We start from the raw sequence: 19485 nt of genomic DNA, 5'->3' as shown, positions 1-19485 counted from the left end.
ATCCTACCCAAATTCATTGCAAACTCGCCGCTATTACCGCGCCATAGAGGTTCCGCAGGGTAACTTGATGTGCGGATCTGATGATGTTGACTGTACAAGCGTTCACAGCAGGGGATAATTTCTACGAAGCTGATTTACCTTACAACTTTTATTGGAAGAAAAATATTACCATATAATTTCAGTGTCATTCTTCGTATTTCCTAATATTTGTCTAAATGTTGAAAAGTAGGTTAAAATTATGTGATGGGTTATGTCAATGAAATTATGTCAGTAATGTATGAAATTACGGATGCATATAGGCCTATCTTTAGTAAATAAAGTTCCCTATTTAGAAATGTTATCAGTAGAAAAGCCTAATTAAAGTCCTTCATAAATTTCATGATCGATCACTGTAATCTCCTACGATGAAATATTCATTCTATAAGCAAGCCAGTCCTACTATTTTCTTCGGCAATTTAAAGTGCGTTGTTTTACGTCAATTTTCACAAAAAATCTTAAAAATACAAAATGTGTCATAAAACCGATGTTGATCACTAAACTTTCATAAAAGTTGGTAAAATGATACAATTACAAATTGCCAATAGTTTTGACTCGTGTTCGGTTGTGTGGAGTGACGAAGATGGTGTAACTTATTATGACAGGTAGGACTTTAAAAATTTGGTATCAAAGAAACAGCAAATAATAATTTGTAACTAAGTAAATCAAAAAATTCCGACCTCCCTCCTCTCATCACGCTCGCCCGCTATCTAGTGGTCCTGAGTGCGATTCCCCCATCGAGGCCAAATATTTGTACATAGGTATGTGATGAATGTAGTAAGCGGATCTAGTAGTTTGATTCTTTGAATATCCCTCGGGGAACTGACCATTTACCGAATTAAAATTAATCTAAGGTTTTAGTTATTTATCTAACTACATTTCAAGTGAATTTTGTAGTGTATTTTGCGTGATGCATATTGTCAGATGACAAAAGAGAGACAGACCAAAACTGCAGATTCGTCAACTTTATCGATAACATATTATATTCCATTAAGTTGCAAAAAATATCCAAAATTATATACATTTGGCACTTCTTCAATTTTATTACGTGTATTATGTGCATTGATGATGAAAAGAGAGTTTATTACATGAATTCGCCATAAAATGTCGCACCCCACGATGTCTTCAACGCAATGTTTCCGCGCCAAAGTGTCGTTTCTCTTAAAATATAATGTCTGCATTCCGTTGATAAGCATTCGTAATAGTATTATAGAAATAGACAAGCCAGAGGAATAATTATAGTATGAATATTATTCATACCAGCTTAAAACTTTGAGAAAATATCATACAGGTATTTTAAATACTGTATATTTTAGAATAAATACGTTCAATATTGAATAAGTATCATACAATGTATACCTACAAAAAAAATATTCCTAAAACTTATAACCAGTAAAACCTAACGGAGATTCCACGAAAGAAAATACAGATATTACTATAGTAAGTGATTACTGAATCCAAAGGAATCAGACGAGTAGTATTATAGGTACCAATTTCCCACGCATAACTCGGGCCAAAAAAATATTGTTGAGATTATAAAACTTTGTTTACGTTTGTATCCAACCGAATTAAACCAAAATTCCCTGGCCTATAATGATAGTGGTAGGTAACGATGCCAAAAGTCTACTCGTCGCTCGTGTATGGATGGCCTATTTATACTGATCTCGTGGGTGTTAAATATATTCGCGTAAATACGAATTAATTTCTTGTTAACAAAAGACTTTTTGCAACTTGATATAGAGAATTGATATTGTAACTGCGATTAAAATGGTGGTAGTAAAAATGAATTTACGCCGGGCAAAAGAGTTTACACCTGGTTCTCACCATCTCTGGGTGTTGGTCGATGATTTTATGTCTTCTGGAAGAATGTCACCTATTGCACATATTCCTACAGAGCTATCTGCACGCTTAACTGTTTAAAGACAAAGTCTTCGACGGCCACCCCATGCTTCTGTTGAATAAAAATATTGTGAAAAGCAATGGTCTGTACTTTTGTAATAAAGAGAATTTCGTGATTCTGACTAATAGTACCTTACATAAAATATTCTAAGATTTTGTTATTCAATATATTGTACAAATATTTGTGTGGCTTATGGCGTTTACAATTCTCCATGCTTCTAAGTGTTAGAATAAAATATTTTTCCAGTGCACATTCCACAATGTTAAGTACTTATATATAAGTGGTTAGGTGTATAATAAAATATAAGCTGACTTCATGTTGAATATAAAATCGATGGACTTTAAAACCTGTTCTTATACATACACGTATGGGCGATCAAGGACATCTTGGGTGTAACTTTGAAGGGCAACTGTTTAGTGCACTTTTGGGGTCCGGAAATTGGCGTCATCTTGTCTATGCGGCTTTGTAATAAAGATTGTTGCCAAAACATAATTCATGACAGCGCAGCATAGATATTTTATATTTATAAACATCACCGTTTGCAAGCTAACTAAATGAGCATTGAGTGGTCGGCGGATTGCGAAAGATGTCGTGCGCTCGTCAATATATGAATTTAAAAAAATAAACAACTTTTTTGTTGTGATCAGATTAAAGAGTTGTGATTGTGTTTTCTTTTGGACTATTTTTTTTTTAGCTTGTGATCATGTCGAATAGTTACAATATGAAGGAATTCAGCTCAACGTAAGTAACATTTAATCTTATTAAAAAAGAAACATTTCTTTGTTGACTTAAATTTATTGAAAAAACTTAAGGTCGAGTTTAGGAAGATAATTAAAATTAATAATAATTTAATATTTGTACATTTTATGTAAATATTTTCAATTTATAGAATTCATCCCAGGTCCAGGTCAGGTTGTACCTACTGAAAAATTTCGTCTAAAATCTGATCGCAAATCTTGTACCGAGTCTTTATTGCCGGTTTTATGTAAAATACTTTCAATAGCGTTGAGTTTTTTGACAAATGTTAAAACAGCTGTATATTTTGTGGAAATGTGTTTGTTTTACAGTATAAGAATGAGTAATCTATATTATTGAAGAGCTAGTATGCTCCTTGTCGTTGGAGCATTCGCCACACCTCACTGGGCTTGACACTTTATTTCTTGATATGACACAACGCCTACCTTCTTCTTCTTCATTCATAATGAGACGCACTAACAAAACCTGTCTTACATTTTCATAAAAGAGCGTGAAACTTCAACTGGCACGCATTATCAACGTTACATTTTGGTTATATTTAGAAAACAGAGTACTAACAGAAACATAATTATATGTGTAAGTAATAACTTTTATTTTTTACCGTTAATGCTGAATATATATTTGTTTTACTTACATACAAGCTCATTCACTAGAAATAAACTCGTAGACACTTTCCCGGTTTCATCTAATGTCATAGAGCAACGAAGCCCAGGGTCCCTGCTTGTTCTTCTCCAATTCGTACGGCGTTATTTAACACCCACGTAGTAGTAAATAAAAATAATATATTTATGAAACTTCTTGCATGGATTGAATCAATTCAAAAAAGCAAACATAAGTTTTATAGTTTGTCTAGTAAAGTGTAAGTTTTTCTAAAGCCTTTCGATTTCAAAATAGAACCAAAGATTTAAGAACATTACATTGAAGAATGTTCTTATATCTGTGAATAGAACTCTATCCTATTTTGAGAATCTTCAGGATTCCTGTCGATGAATAGTCATTAGAAGAATTGTCATAGATCAATCAATACTTGACATAAAAGTCTGCAGAAAACATGGAATTAGTAGGTACTACATAGTACCGACTAATTCCATGGCAGAAAATCACATGTATTACTTACTTTTCTTTAAAACCTTATAGTGGTATTCATACATTAATGGTATTATAAATATCGTGAGGAAACCTGCACTCTAGTTAATGATTTATCAATAAGTGTGTGAAATGACAAACCAATCTATACTATTATTATAAAGAGGTAATCGTTTGTGAGTTTGTATGTTTGAGGCAGATAATCTCCGAAACTACCGAACCGATTTCAAAATTCTTTCATCATTAGAAAAGTACATTATCCAAGATTGCTATAGGCCATATTTTATCTCATAATTCCTACGGGATTGAAGCCCCGGGCAACATCTATCCTATAATAATGTCCAGGAAGTCTTTGTGTGTGTGTGTGTTTGTTTTTGTGGAACCTGTAGATGACGTGTCCCACTGCCTCCCCCTCACTTTTCCACCTGTCTCAGTTATCTGTGTTATATTCCACAATGGGCACCCTTAACCATGTGGAAGAACCACGACTATAAGAAGACACGTTTGTTTTCTGATTATATTTTATCAAATTGCCGGATCCACAGACATAAGCAAATACTGGTTTAATTGCTTGACATAAAACGTTGGACCGGTTAGTCACGTGGTCATGTATCACGGCCACAGAAACCTGAATAATATAATACTGACATCTGCTATATTTTATACTAAAGGCCCACCTCGGCTTCGTTCGGGTAAAACTACTTAATAAAAAGTGTAGCCTATGTTATTCCTAAGGTTTTGTCTATATCTGTGTCAAATTTCAGTATAATTTTATATAAATAAATATTATTGTCATATATTTCAGATATCAATGATCAATAGCTATTCTATCTCCTGCATAGATACTGTATAGCAATTATCATTACCGATTACCTATAGCATTAATAAGTTGACTTGTAAACTAATTAATAAAGAGAAGAATGAGGAAAAAATATATCCACATAACCATTGACTAAGTATTTATCTAAGTAGAATGTTAAATAGCAGACACAGATGGTATTCTGGGAATATCAATAAGTTTAGGAAGTTAGAGTCTAGCTGTGACGAACGTAAATTTTAATACATAAATAAATATAATTAGTTTTTTATCTTATCAGAGTCTGTAGACTAGACACTAGACACGTCTAGGAAATATGAATCTACAATTGTGTAGTCCTTTTGTACAAGCGTATTAGGGTTCATCTGCAAGCTATATTTTTCTACTTCTCAGGTCCGTGAAGTGATCGAAGCAAAATTTCAATTCAGAAATCGAAAAGATGGGAATAAATAGAGCATAAATTATAATTTTATTAATCGATATATTTTCCGGTATTTTTCCATATTGAAAAATAAAGTTTTTAAATGTAAGTAGGTACATAAGTATACATTAAAAACTTTAAGGTACGGTTCATATAGGTAGGTACCTACTTCACGGCAATGTCTCCGTTATTTCTAATACCTACTTATAATTCTCCGGTACCTAGGTACTTGTTTACTATTGATAAATATTGAACGTTTTTGTTATCGACTCTTTAGCCGCATCACGAACCGTTATACATGCCGGGCCATTTCTGAGTATTTAATTTTAATTAAACCTGAGTAACACATACAAGAGTGTATGCTACTACTTGCCACTAGATGGCGCTAAGTAGTCGTATTCCTATTTGTTGATCAATATAAGTGGGTCTAGCACTAATATTTCCGAGAATGTAATACTATCGAATTAGTCTAAAATAGAATTAATAAAATATATATTATTCATTACAATTACATACTAGCAAAAACTCGCGCTACCTCCACTGAATATTCAAGAGAAATATCTGAAAGGCGAAAGTTTGTACCTCACACAAAAAAATTGTTGCGATAGGCTCAGACGCTCAACGGCAACGATTTATATTCCTTCGATCACTTATACTTAGGTACGGCTATATTTCGGTCGTTGGTCTACATGCAAAATTTCATGCTCACGGCCAGTTACACAACTTTGGCTTCATTTCAGACGCTGTTAATAGTTCAGCGTTTACTATCGCAGTAGACTAACAATAAGCTCCGACAAATGGTAAAGAAATTTTCTAGAATTACAAAACTTAAAAAAAAATATTACGTCATGAATTTTTCTCCCAGAAAAATTTCTAAATCAAGTCAAAGTATTTACGTACAGGTGACATTATTCTATTCGCCCGTTATATGTATTGTTTGTCTCTCTCTCTCCCTCTCTCATTTGAGTGTTTTCCTGGTTCTTTCCTCCTAAACCTCGTATGGTCTTCAATATAGTTAACAGATCATTAAAACTTATCTTCCTTGAAGACATTAAGCCAGAGAACTTTTTGTATTTGTATTGAAAATAAGAACTATTACTGGTTACTTGTGTTTAGACCAAATCTATGTCAATAGTAACTAAAAATAACTGAAGTAACTTGTAACTTGCGTACGTAAACGTAATCACTCGTTATAAGCCTTTTATTACTCCGTACGGCCATTATTTACAAAACTATATTTAAATTAAGACTTAATCACGATGATATCGTCTTAAGTAAATAGCATATGTACAAATTAAAATATTATAGGATTAACATTTTATTGAGAGGACACACCGAACGTATGCTTGTAAGTTACTATTTCGAAGTGACGTAAAATGTTATAATATTAACACATATCCATCGAAAACAGTATTGCGCTTTATTTTTTTCATGTGAAGTAGTGAAAAAGTTATACATAATTTGTATATTTTTGTTTTTTCCCATAAAGTTTTGTAGACGAGGACTCACTATTATATGTTTATTCTATACTTACTTATTTGAGATAATTTCATGTGAAATTAATATAGTTACATGAATCCATACAGTTAGTTAAGATTTATACAAATGTATGGATTCATGTAAATAATAATACTATTATTTTGAAATAAATAAACCCAAAAACTAAACTGGCATACCTAGAGATATAGACGAAACGTTCAGCAGTAATATAGGCAATTTTTTATGGTTTTACCCGAGCGAAGCCTGGACGGGCCGCTAGTCGTGAATATTATACTTGTTACATTTTCTGATAAAACTGTTTAGAGAGCTATATTATAAAATGTATAAATATATAAGGACAAATCACACAGATTGAGTTAGCCCCAAAGTAAGTTTGAGACTTGTGTTATGGGATACTTATTTTATAACAAATAAATATAAACATTCAAGACCCGGGCCAATCAGAAAAAGATCATTTTCTATCATGACCCGACCGGGTATGCGATAGCACCCAGTTGTAAAGTGCTTGCCTCTCGGTTCAGAGGCAAGCACTTTACCACTGCGTCTCCAAGGTCGTATAATTTTCCTACGTATTCAAGACCGCAACAATGATTTTATAATACATTGTGTCATACTCAGCTCATGCTGTATCATCGAACTATAAAATTAGTACATTGTATCTCAATGTCATGTAAAATCTTTAGCCATGTGCAAATAGATAGTTATTAGCATACCAATAAAGTTAAAAAAATAACTATTAGCTACAAGATTGTTTCGAGAGATTTGTCTGTTTGATTGTTAATACCACCATATCTAAACGGCCATCCTTGATACATCGCAGACTTTTGACCAGCGAGCACTACTTCTAACTAATTTATTACTAACACTTGTGTCAAAGAGATTCAAGGGACTACTAGTATACTCGTATGTATATTGTATCGTCTACCCAAAATATCCCGTGCTCAACCCAGGTGAAGATCCCAGATGAAGCGTGGGCTCCTACTTAAGTATTTACTTATTCGACTTAAAATTAATTACAATTAGGTATCTCTTTTCACTTACAGAGCTGTGATCACAGAGAATGGGATCTATCCGTCGACAATATCCATCAACACGATCAATACAAAATGTAAAGAGACCGAGCTGGATGACGACGGCTACGATCCCTTCCAGAATAGGAAGCTGGAGCATCCTAATTCGTTAGTATTTTTTATACATTTTTTCAACCTCTCTCTCATACTCGTTCGCGTAAAAAATCAACCATTAAAATTTTGAGATTTGGCTTCGTTTTTACAACCGGATGCCTGCCCGAGGTCAACCCTCTTTGGGGATGCTATTGTTGCCTAGGCATGTCTCTCTTAATCACCTCTTACGACATCCACGGAAGATTTGGAGTAGTTCTAATCTAGGGTGAGACTACATGATTCGATGTTTAGATTTTCTGGAAATTCAGTTATTATTGAGAAATTTTAAATAATTATTTATTAAAGTGTTTATTAATTTATGGTGTTATGGTAATATTTTATTTATATATTTTGTTTTGACGTGTTTGTTCCAGTGATGCAAGGTCATTTGCCAACCTGCTGAAGTCTTCCTTAGGCTCTGGTATCCTGGCCATGCCAGCTGCTTTTAAAAATGCAGGGTCCGTCGTCGGAATATTCGGGACTATCATCCTGGGATACATCTGCACACACTGCGTTTATTTATTGGTATGAACCTATCCTTACATATTATAAAAATAAGTCCGGAACTCGAAACTCAATATACTCAAAAACTACCGGACGGATTTTCGTACGGTTTTCCCCAATAGATAGTGTGATTCCTAATGAAGTGTATAATTTATTATGGTTTAACCCAACATTATAATATTAGTAAGTTTCAAATTATTCACCAAAGAAACCCACTATGTTAAACAAAACTAAATAAAAATAAGTGTTTTCCTCTCGTCTTGTATTCTTATATGATCGCAACATTTTTAGTTGCAATAAATCTACCTTGTAGTGTTTTCCTTATTTGAAGATTTAAAAATATGAGTAAGCATATGTTATGCTGAATTATTTTTTTAACTAAATTATAACTCCATACTTTTGCTGTCGAGGTAAAAAAACGACAAGCGTGTCTTGAAATTTTATTTGAGTTTGAACTAATTTTTTTGAAATTAATAAATTCTATTGTATTACTTAATGTACCTATCTGAGGTGGTGGCACTCTGGTGAGGTGCAACTGCAATACAGGTTTCTCTGACACGTGGTGCAGGCACCGGATCTGCACAACGATTCTGCCTGCCCACTACCATGTTACTCATAATTTACATTATCCATTTATATTTAAAACCATTTCATTCCTTTAGTAGAAATAAACAATATTTTTGCCATTGGCGTAACAATGGCATTGAATATTTCAGGTTAAGACATCACAGGACGTGGCCAAAGTGACAAAAGTGCCGTCCTTAGGTTACGCTGAGACTGTCGAGGCTGTATTCGCTACGGGACCACAGCCTCTCAGAAAAGTTTCTAAAGCTTCAAGGTAAGTTCTACATTTATTTTATCAATAACTACATTTATAGAAACACGTACACACGAGTTATGGACGAATGAAAATGTTGTTTGCAAAAAAACATGAGTACTTAAATATAAATTGAAAAGAAATTGAATCCACATGTTTTACCGATGTTTATACTCTGACTTGAATTCAACATTAATATATTTTTTATCTGTGTGTTTATTATGGTTTCAACAAAGCAAAATGAAAATCACGATATAGCGAAATGATAGATGAGAAATGACGTAGTTTTGCACCATTGTCCTTGAGTTGTTAAGACGTCTGTAATATATGTATATTACCAATGATCTCGATCAAACCAATAACGACATTGTAAGGACCATCCTGATAAAAAAATGACCTAAAGACTCTCAGTAAATTACTTTAATTATACTCAGACAATTTGACAACCTTGGTTCATGATAAAGTAACAATGAATAATCTGTTCGCAAATATTAATTTTAAGTACATTGATTTATCACCGGGCTGAAATATTACGTATTTCATTTGAGTGCAAGATTTTGACTATGCATGACTTAATAGTGCCACCGTTTTCAAGAAGTTATAGAGATACAATAATCATCAACGGACAACTACGTCATTCACGGGAGAATATGGAGTGGTCCTATTCTAAGGCGGAACCATACGCCACACATTCTCATTTTCCATCCATAAAGAAGGTTGTAAGACAACAATATTTTCCCTGTAAAACTGCATTTATATAACTACATAGCAAAAAATCATTCTGTTGACAAAAAAATTACAGACATTTCAGCACGTGACTAAACGTAATTTTAACATTTTCTGTTTACACGTTCCAGGATATTTATAGACTGGGCAATGGCTTTCACCATTCTTGGCGCGTGTGCAGTCTATGTCATCCTGCTTGTTGATTCAGTAAAACAGGTTGGTATTTGGAAATGTTACAATTTATTATAGTCAGTCTATAAGATTGTATTGATAGGCTTTCAACGGGAGATTCATTGTTTTTTTCCGCTTCATCCAGACAGACCGATGTCTGACAGCGAAAGATTCAAGAACTGGAACTTTTAATAGAAGATGTCTGTAATAGATGATAATTTTTAAAAAATAGGAGAGGTCTATTTAGGATCAATACAAGCGAATTAGATATAAAAACGTTTAATACCTGTGCAATTTCAGATCATCGACCACTTTTACAAAGACAACGAGATAAATGAGACGATGTACTGTCTGTACTTTTTGGTGCCTCTGCTGCTTTTCACCCAAATCAAGAACTTGAAGTACCTGGCTCCTTTCTCTGGGTTCGCCAACATCTTGCTTGTGGTAACATTCCTGATCTGTCTCTACTACATCTGTGGGAAATTTCCTGACGTGACTACAAGACCCACGTCTGTCGATATTGGGAAGCTACCCTTGTTTATCGGGTAAGCGTTTATTTACTAAATGTTAATCATTATCATAATATATTAAGATGAAAGATTTTCTAAAATGAACGATGCATTGCAGAAAATTAAAACATATTGACATAAGGCATTTGTTATCATTCTTTAATTTATTCAAAAAACAAACACAATTATAAAACCCAATAACAATATGGAATACAGAGGAAGAAAAGTAATATTTAAATAAATTTGCTCGAACATAGAAACGTTAGGTTCAGTAAAAACTTGTCACGTTGAAGAAATTCAAATGTCATCTGTGCCTTACCGAACCGTGATTCAACATCAATCTACAAAAAACCAAATTAATTCCAGTACAGTTATCTTCGCAATGGAAGGCATTGGAGTGGTGTTGCCGGTTGAGAATACAATGGCAAAGCCTCAACACTTCCTTGGCTGCCCAGGAGTCCTTAACATTACCATGGCAGTCGTGGTCCTGCTGTACATGTTCATGGGCTTCTTGGGCTACATACGGTATGGCGACAAAGCCAAAGGAAGCATTACTCTGAATCTCCCCACCGGAGAGGATGAAATGTAAGTAAATCCTTTTTTTTATCAAAGTGTATTGGGCTACCACTATCACAATCTAAAGTAACCACCATGGAATTCATAATAATGATACTTAATAATTATGACAGTTTTGACAGTTTTAAGCGTTTCTTCGCATCTTAGTGCTTTATTGATTTAATCTGAAACGCACATTAGTTTAAAAAAAAAACAGAAGTTAACCGATAACTTCAGGTTGTTTTCCAAATTTTCTTCAAAAGTTGGTTGTAATTGTAGAGTAACTTATAATTCTAAAAATATATTCGCCTGTTATTTTCGACTATTCCCAGTACTTTTATCATACTGTAAGGTCTACTTACTGCGTACTAAATCTCATGAGTTTTAAAAAAATATTTTTCAGACCTGCACTGATGGCGAAGTGTTTCATCGTCTTCGCTATATTTTTCACTTACACTCTGCAGTTCTACGTGCCCATGGAGATTGTGTGGCGCAACACAAAACAACACGTAACGCAGAAATATCATAATATTGCTCAAGCAGTAATGCGCGCAGTTTTCTCCGCACTTACTGGCAAGTATTGTACAGATCATTAGTACCCCACTGATTTGAAGATAATATTTTGGTTTCTTCTTAATTCCGCAATAAAATGAAATCACACCTAACGACAATTCTAAATCATGCCAAAATAAATATTGAAACTAATCTGATAAATAATTTGGAAGTTGACCGATTGTAACAGATTTCTATCTGTTATAAAACAATTCTACCTCATAATGCTACTCTATCCATCCATTTTTTTTTAATTTTCATAACTTTTTCAACGTTTATGTTGCTATTGTTTATACACAGATCACTCACACTTGATTATCGACGGAAAAGTGGACTATAGTTTCAGTCTTATAGAAATCGAGAGTGACGTGATCGACTGACTCGTCTTGAGGACTTTATAGGTTTCTACTTTTCGGTCCATAATCACATCACTGACACCGTATTTTCATTAAATATGTTGATGTTGCTAATTTTAAAATTGCAGTGGCCGCTGCAGCAACTCTGCCGAATTTGGAGCAGGTGATCGGTTTAGAAGGAGCATTCTTCTATTCCTTCCTTGGCCTCATCGTCCCCTCCATCTTGGATCTGGTATTCCACTGGGAAAGAGACCTCGGCAAATACTACTGGATCTTAATCAAAGATGTGCTGTTAATAATCTTCGGGACATTCGTCCTGGTCACCGGAGTGACGCAAAGCTTAAGAGAGATTATTAGGACTATGTGATTCTGTGATGTATTTAATGTTACTATTAAGTTAATGAAAATTACAGTATTATACTAAGTATAATGTGGTAATTTTAAGCCTAATTTAATACATTAATAAAGTACTTATATTGTTTTTTAATCTAACACATCCTTTTATATAAGCTGATACGAACATAAGCAAATAAATGAATAGAACATTTCAAACACAAATAGCGACAAGTAGGCCGAGTATATTTTTCAACAATTTTACAACAATTTCCATGAAAAAGGATATTTATCTTATATGTATATCGTGATTACCAAATAAGCATTTGAAGTCATAATCTTGAAATTAAGCTACTGTGGTATTACACTTGTAATGCAATAACAATTGGGATACAATGTATGTTCGATGGCAACAATGAATTAAAAACCAGGTTCTGATGTAAACAATGACACGCCATTTCTCTATTACTACTCGTTTTGTATGATTTATCGCTTAAACAAACAAAAACAGTGGCATAGTCAATGCAATAGGGTTCACTTCGTAGTAAAATATTGAAGTTGATTACATGTCAGTATGCTGCATGCTAATGCTAATTAAAATTTAATATCTGGTAGCATCCACCAGATGAAGCTTACTGGTGAAACGACCTTTGATGATTCATTATATGATGAGCCTTGAGCCATGAGATCTCAAAAGGCGAATTTAGTAATACATTGTGTGGTTTTAAATCTCTACATCATTGTGTGACAGTTTATTTCGAAATTTGTAACATTGAACAATTAGAATAATACATTATAACCTAGCGTCAAATGCGGCATCGATAGTCATAAATTTAATGGTGATAAATGTCTATGACACAGTAACTTTTTGTAAATATTCGTAGTTCGTACTATGATCACATGAAAAAGAAGCATAGTTATAATAAAACAAGTTTACAGTGTCAATAAAACATCAATAAATTAACAGGCGTGCTAAATAAAGTTGTTTAAAGCTTTAAAATGACCAAAGGGTATAGTTAAGCTGTCGATTCTCGACACTCAAAAGTTCTAAACTTTAAACATATTATCAACTAAACTAAATTTACGCCCGTATTTAACCGATCGTTATTAATATTAAGTAGTTATTTACTCTTCGCCTTGCTTTGCTTAACATAAGTACCTAATGTATCAATACAGATTTTTTAAAATCAAAATGTTCTGAAAAATGTAGCGATTCTGATTTAGTGAATAATAAAAATTTACTATGCAATTATTTTCATCGAGATAATAAACTAGGTAGGTACATAATAAGATGAAAGAGTTATCAGCCGTTGCAAAGCACAACTAGTCAATTACAAACATTTTAAATACTTTACTCTATGAGAATGACATAACTATGTTGAAATTCAAAATGTATTATAACAAACATACAAATCGATTTCTTTCAATATAAAAGTTCAGCTACTATAAAACGGCGCTCAAACGGATCAGTTACAACAATGTCTATGGAAATGGCCGATGCTCCAATATTTGATCCCAAAAAGGAGATAGACGATAGTTTACGCATATATGCGTTCTGTATGCGTAGAATCGGCCTTTCTTCGGATTCTTCAGGGACAGCGGTGTCATACGTTCTTCAGCAGCTGATGTTTGCGGCGTCTGTCTGCGGAATTTGTTATCACGTCTTCAGTGAAATCGTCTTCATCGGGCTCACTTTGGCCCATTCACCAAAAGTCCAAGATGTCGTTCCACTTTTCCACACTTTCGGATACGGAGCATTGAGTGAGTAAAGACGAAGAGGTAAATATTTTACAAGATTTTAGTTGTCCTGGTATTTGTATTTAAATCAAAGGACCACAATGCGATACAATTATGATGGAACCCTGTGCATGGTGAGCTCATCTGTCATTCGCAAGTACTGCGCATATTTTCGTTGACTGATCTTGTTAAGGATTCTTGTTGAAATATATTTGATTTATAAGTATTTTATATTTTAGGCATTGCCAAAGTATTCGTGCTGTGGTATAAGAAGGACGTGTTCAAGCAGCTTATGAACGAACTGGCAACCATTTGGCCAGCTCCACCTCTAGACGACGAACACCAATTGATCAAAGACAAAAGCCTTACCGCTTTAGGCATTGCTCACCGATGTAAGCTTGTTTTTCTTTTGTAGGACTCAATATCGTCCTCGGCATCTCCGTTACCATTTATTATACCCGATATATTTGTGAGGTTTAAAATCCTTACTAATATTATAAATGCGCAAATATCAACCAATCTTCTTGAAATTTTGCATACATGCCGTTTTAAGTATGGAGGATATAGGGTACATTCATCCTGGAAAAATAATTGTTGCCGTAGGAAATTTACGCGGGCGAAGCCGCGTTATGCCGTCATTATGTCATATTATGCCACACTGCTTAAACCGGCATAAATAGTACGTACGTACTTACCTATTTCCGAAACGAATCATTTTTACATTCACAAATAATTGGATTACTAAGCACAATATAAACTTTTGAGCTAATTTTCCCCAGGGTATTTCTTCGTCAACTTGGCCGGTGTATGGTTTTACAACATCACCCCCATCGGGATCTACTTGCACCAGCTATTTTTGGGGCAGAATGCGGAGATCGGATTCGTCTGGGTCTCCTGGTACCCCTTCGATAAACATCAGCCTGTCGCTCACGTTTTTGTTTATATTTTTGAAATTTTCGCAGGTAAACTGTGACTAATTTGTCAGCTAATATTTCCTATCGTTATCTTTCCATTACCGCAGAGGTTCCCCATATATCAGCCAAGCTTCTTTATCCCGGGCCAATACTAGCAAGACTTTTCACATCGTCCTAAATCTCTGGACGGATTTGGATAAAAGAACCTGGCATAGACATAGCTAGCACACAGAGAGCGATACCCCAAAAAGTAAAGGAAAAAATAAGTATTAAAACCATTTGGAAAAGCCTATAGTACCTATAAATGCGTTTGTTTGTTACTTCTTCACGCTCTCATCCAATCTTCTTGAAATTTTGCATACATGCCATTTGAAATATGGTAAAACTTTTTCAAAATGGTATTCAAATTCCAATAATATTGAGTTATAATTTAGGTCAAACCTGCGTCTGGATAATGGTAGGAACGGATCTGTTGTTCTCCGGAATGGCTAGCCACATTGGTATGCTGTTGAAGCTGTTGCAACGACGATTGGAGACGGTAGCCAAGGTAGACAGAACTGACGAAGAGAACTACAATGAAATACTGGAAAACATCAAGCTGCACCAAAGACTTATAAGGCATGGTTATTAAAAAATATTTAATTTTATAAACCTTCCATCGTCCAAAGTTAAATACTATGAATCGAAAGAGTTTTGATTCAACCTCACCTTTGCTCTGATTTTCGAACAGTTGCTAACCGGAAAAAAAAGGTTGCCTTACAGTAAATAGAAGAATGCATGTCTTTTTGAGCTTTTTATATGTTGAATTTAAATTTTAGAAGTTACTTTTCTATGACTTAGGTACATGTTGCATTGTAGATACTGCAATGACCTGGAGGTTGCGTTTTCACTTTCGAACCTCGTGAATATTGTGCTGAGCTCAGTGAACATCTGCTGTGTCGTATTCGTCATTGTAGTAAGTATTTATTTAGACTTAGAAAGTGTCGCTTAGATTTATATTAGTACAATCACATCCTATCCTAGAGTTTCATGTCTACTTCTTGACACTTAACACATCTTAAAGGTGCATGAAGGGTGACTTGACGTTTGTGCCTCTAACTACTATGATACTAAAATTACTTTTTGTCAAATGAATTTGAGAGAGAACAATGTATTTTTAACAACATCTCTTCTAAATATTAGTAATACTTCATTTTGTTTTATTATCATATTTTTTGTTCTTTCTGATTTTAGTTACTGGAACCGTTTGTGGCCGTTAGCAACAAGCTCTTTCTTGGATCTGCTTTACTTCAAATTGGAATGATATGTTGGTACGCCGACATAATTTATCACGCTGTAAGCGTTTACTATTTAAACTCTTTAACTTAATTGTTATACCTTTACTCAAACACTGTCTAGGTATTGCTAGAACTCTCAAATTTATGATTGACCGGAAGTTGGCGATTGTATAGCTAGAAAAGCCTTATTTTGACCCGGGAGATAAAACTAGGTTATGTAGGCTTTGAAAATATGCATAAAGATAAAATGAACGAGGTTTTCTATAATTCGAAAATGTATCTTAAAAAGTCCGAAATGCTTGATATACCTGTACCTTCAAAATTAGAGACAGAAGTCCAATGTCTATATTTAAAAGTTTTTTGGTATTTCGAAGCTAACAATAATATTCTTTGCCAGTCAAAGCTCATCATAAAAGAAATTTTCAAAAAGTTTTTCTGTACAGTAACATAATTTTCAGAATGCAGATGTAGCTGTCGCCGCTTACAATAGTGGTTGGTATCGAACTAGTCCTCGTTGTCGCCGGGCCTTGCTGTTTCTGATTAAAAGGTAACGTCTTATGTACCTAAATAAAAAATCCTCCAAAGCCAGGCCTGAGTGTGCCAAATTAGAGGTTCCCACCGCAGTCAACTGAACCTTTATTCGAGAAACTCCTACCAGATGGTGATCTCCCCTGAACAGTTTGTAAAACTCTGAACAGTGTAGGTATTATGAGTTACCGAGAAAACCGAGGTAGGTATGGTTTCCCGATTTTTAGGTAGTATTTTGTAGTATAGGAAAATTGTGAAGCAATTTAATCTCCCATCTTACGCCACGTTCAAACTGTGCTTCTTACGTAAAGGACCATAAAGAGGCTAATAAACAAAAAAGAAGAAGTAGTTATAGCTCATTTATAAGAAACATATTATCTACACAAAATGTCACTCAAATCACTAAGCTACTTTGTTGCAGATCACAAAAGCCGATAGCCTTCACTGCGATGGGTTTCACCGATATCAACCTTGTTACTTATTCATCGGTAAATAATCCTATCGTATCGTATCTATATTACGCCGGCTATACTAGTATCGCATACTTGGCGGTTTCGACGTACATTACTGGTTTTGCTTGCGGTAATAAAAAAACTCATATACAAACTACGCAATGCACGTTGTTTGGCGTCGGAATCTGCATGAGTTGGTCTATAGCGTAAAGACGGCATTATGTAGTCTCGACAAATATGTAACCATATTTTATCAAAGACTAACATGCCCTCGCCTTCGTCCGTGCAGTAGTTTTTAAGTTTATCGCGAGACTGACAGACGCGATTTCTAATACCTATGTACCTAAGGATAGAAGGAACGATGTAAGATGGAGTAAAGTTGTAACTGAGTGATACGCCAGAAATGGAAAATGAAATAAATGAAAAAATTAAAGTGATGATTACATCTAAAGTTAGAATTATTATTATTTATTAATTTATTAACTACCTAAATACAAGTAATATATGTCTACGCCTGAATATAAATACAATGAAAAAACTGTGAAAATCAATAAAATTTCTTCTTTTTCAGATATTGACCAGATCATACTCATATTTTGCACTATTGTACACAATGTACAGTGAGGATTAAAAATTGCTATGCATGCTGTTTTAGACTATAATAAAGTTTTGTCTTTAGTTTCATATTTTATTTGGTTAAATCAATAAAAATCTTAGTACAATGTTGTCCCTGTGAGATTATATACCGAGGGTTTCCTGAAATACACTTCATCTCCGCATGTTCCAACTTCGTTCGGGGCTGTGACGTCGGAAAGCCCGTGATCAGCGTAAAAAAATACCTTAAAACTTTGAATAAATATTAGACTAGGATGATATGCCTGTCTGATGTCAACCCTCCTTGGGAATGTCATTACTATTTCTTTTATCTATGTTACCTGCACTCTGCACTCCATCAGCTGCCTAGACTATGTGTCCCTAAGTAGCATCGTTCATACGACATCCACAGGAAAATATCCACACGCCATCTGCTTCGTGTGAATATTATGATACGATTGTACGATCCTCTTTACACGCTTTTCAAACTCTATTTGAAGACAAAGGAAAAGATTATGCATCAACCTTAGTACTTCATACTGTGCAAAATCAAAGAAAACTAAAAACGACGGATATAGCATACCTACCCAAATAAGATACAAAAGATACCTAAGCATATAATTTTTTAGCCTATTTTATACCAAGCGTCAGATTTGGTCTTATAAAACTGTGCAAACCATGAGGGACTAAATATATTTATAGCACTCTGTGCTGTTTCTACTCAAGTATTTCTAATACGCATTTCTCTTTCATTTATGAGCGAAATGAAAGATATGACGAAATCTATAATTTTATCTGTCTGCCTACGTGTTGAAGGGGGAGGACTACGCTCCATTCTCAAACTCAAACTCAAACTCAAATATCTTTATTGCAGTAACTGTGTAGTACAAGGTGTGGCACATACAATACATATAGTTTCAACAGTTTACCGTTTCAGGCATGCAATATTAGCGTTATGTTACACTTATAACACATACTATATTTCTATATATTGTGAAGAGTAAATAAACGTTTTTAATATTATTATTATTATTATAATATATTGATAAGTACGTGTAGTACTTACAAATTAAACTGTTTGAACAACTTATAAGTAATTTGTCTTTACACACGATATAATTATTTATGGAATACATACCAATTTATTCTCGTAAGGTACGAGTATTATACTCATAGTATTCATCCAAATTATAAAACACATGGTCTAATAACCAAGCCTTAAGCTTCAGTTTGAATAAGTGACTATTTTGGATACATTTGATATTTACAGGTAAATGGTTAAGTACATTTATTCCAGAAATATAGGCACTTTTTTTATACACTTCATTATTTACAATGGGAAGATACAAATCATTTTTATATAAATTTCTTTGGTTATCTCTGAGATCCATTTTTTTTCTAAAATATAACTTGTTATTTTGAACAAATACACATAATTCAAGTATATAGATATTAGTTAATGTTAAATAGCCCTTTTCTTTAAATATATTTCGTAATGTGTCATCTGCATACAAGTTATGTATTATGCGTATACATCTTTTTTGAAGCAGGAATGTGGAATTTACATTAACAGAATTCCCCCAATAGATAATTCCATATGTGAGGTAAGGAAAACATTTCCAAAGTATGCAGTTCGGGCAACTTCAGCTGAAGAGCTTTCAGCAAGTATCGAAAGAGCGTAACAGTAACTGGATATTGTTTTGTTAATTTTATCTATGTGCGCTTTCCAATTTAAGTTACAATCAATATTGACACCTAAAAAGTTTGTTTCGTTTACGTCT

At 34.0% G+C, this 19485-nt stretch overlaps 2 protein-coding genes across 2 annotated transcripts; both read left to right on the top strand.

The window, feature by feature from the left end:
- Positions 1-2333: 2333 nt before the first annotated feature.
- LOC128669419 (proton-coupled amino acid transporter-like protein CG1139) lies at positions 2334-12343 on the top strand. The gene is made up of 9 exons (XM_053744243.1): positions 2334-2677; positions 7560-7694; positions 8054-8204; positions 8900-9021; positions 9858-9942; positions 10198-10442; positions 10773-10991; positions 11365-11534; positions 11998-12343. The coding sequence occupies exons 1-9, from the start codon at positions 2640-2642 to the stop codon at positions 12234-12236; spliced, it is 1404 nt and encodes a 467-aa protein (XP_053600218.1). The 5' UTR covers positions 2334-2639; the 3' UTR covers positions 12237-12343.
- Positions 12344-13479: 1136 nt separating this feature from the next.
- Positions 13480-17788, top strand: LOC128669421 (odorant receptor 85c-like). Its single transcript, XM_053744244.2, has 9 exons — positions 13480-13963; positions 14179-14331; positions 14719-14901; positions 15288-15471; positions 15712-15808; positions 16087-16188; positions 16589-16677; positions 17080-17146; positions 17682-17788. Exons 1-9 carry the CDS (start codon positions 13681-13683, stop codon positions 17739-17741), a joined length of 1218 nt encoding a protein of 405 aa, XP_053600219.1. The 5' UTR covers positions 13480-13680; the 3' UTR covers positions 17742-17788.
- The last annotated feature ends 1697 nt before the right edge of the window (positions 17789-19485 follow it).

This window comes from Plodia interpunctella, chromosome 4 (assembly GCF_027563975.2).
Source record: "Plodia interpunctella isolate USDA-ARS_2022_Savannah chromosome 4, ilPloInte3.2, whole genome shotgun sequence".
Classification (NCBI taxonomy): domain Eukaryota; kingdom Metazoa; phylum Arthropoda; class Insecta; order Lepidoptera; family Pyralidae; genus Plodia; species Plodia interpunctella.
This window is presented reverse-complemented; position numbering and strand designations above follow the sequence as displayed.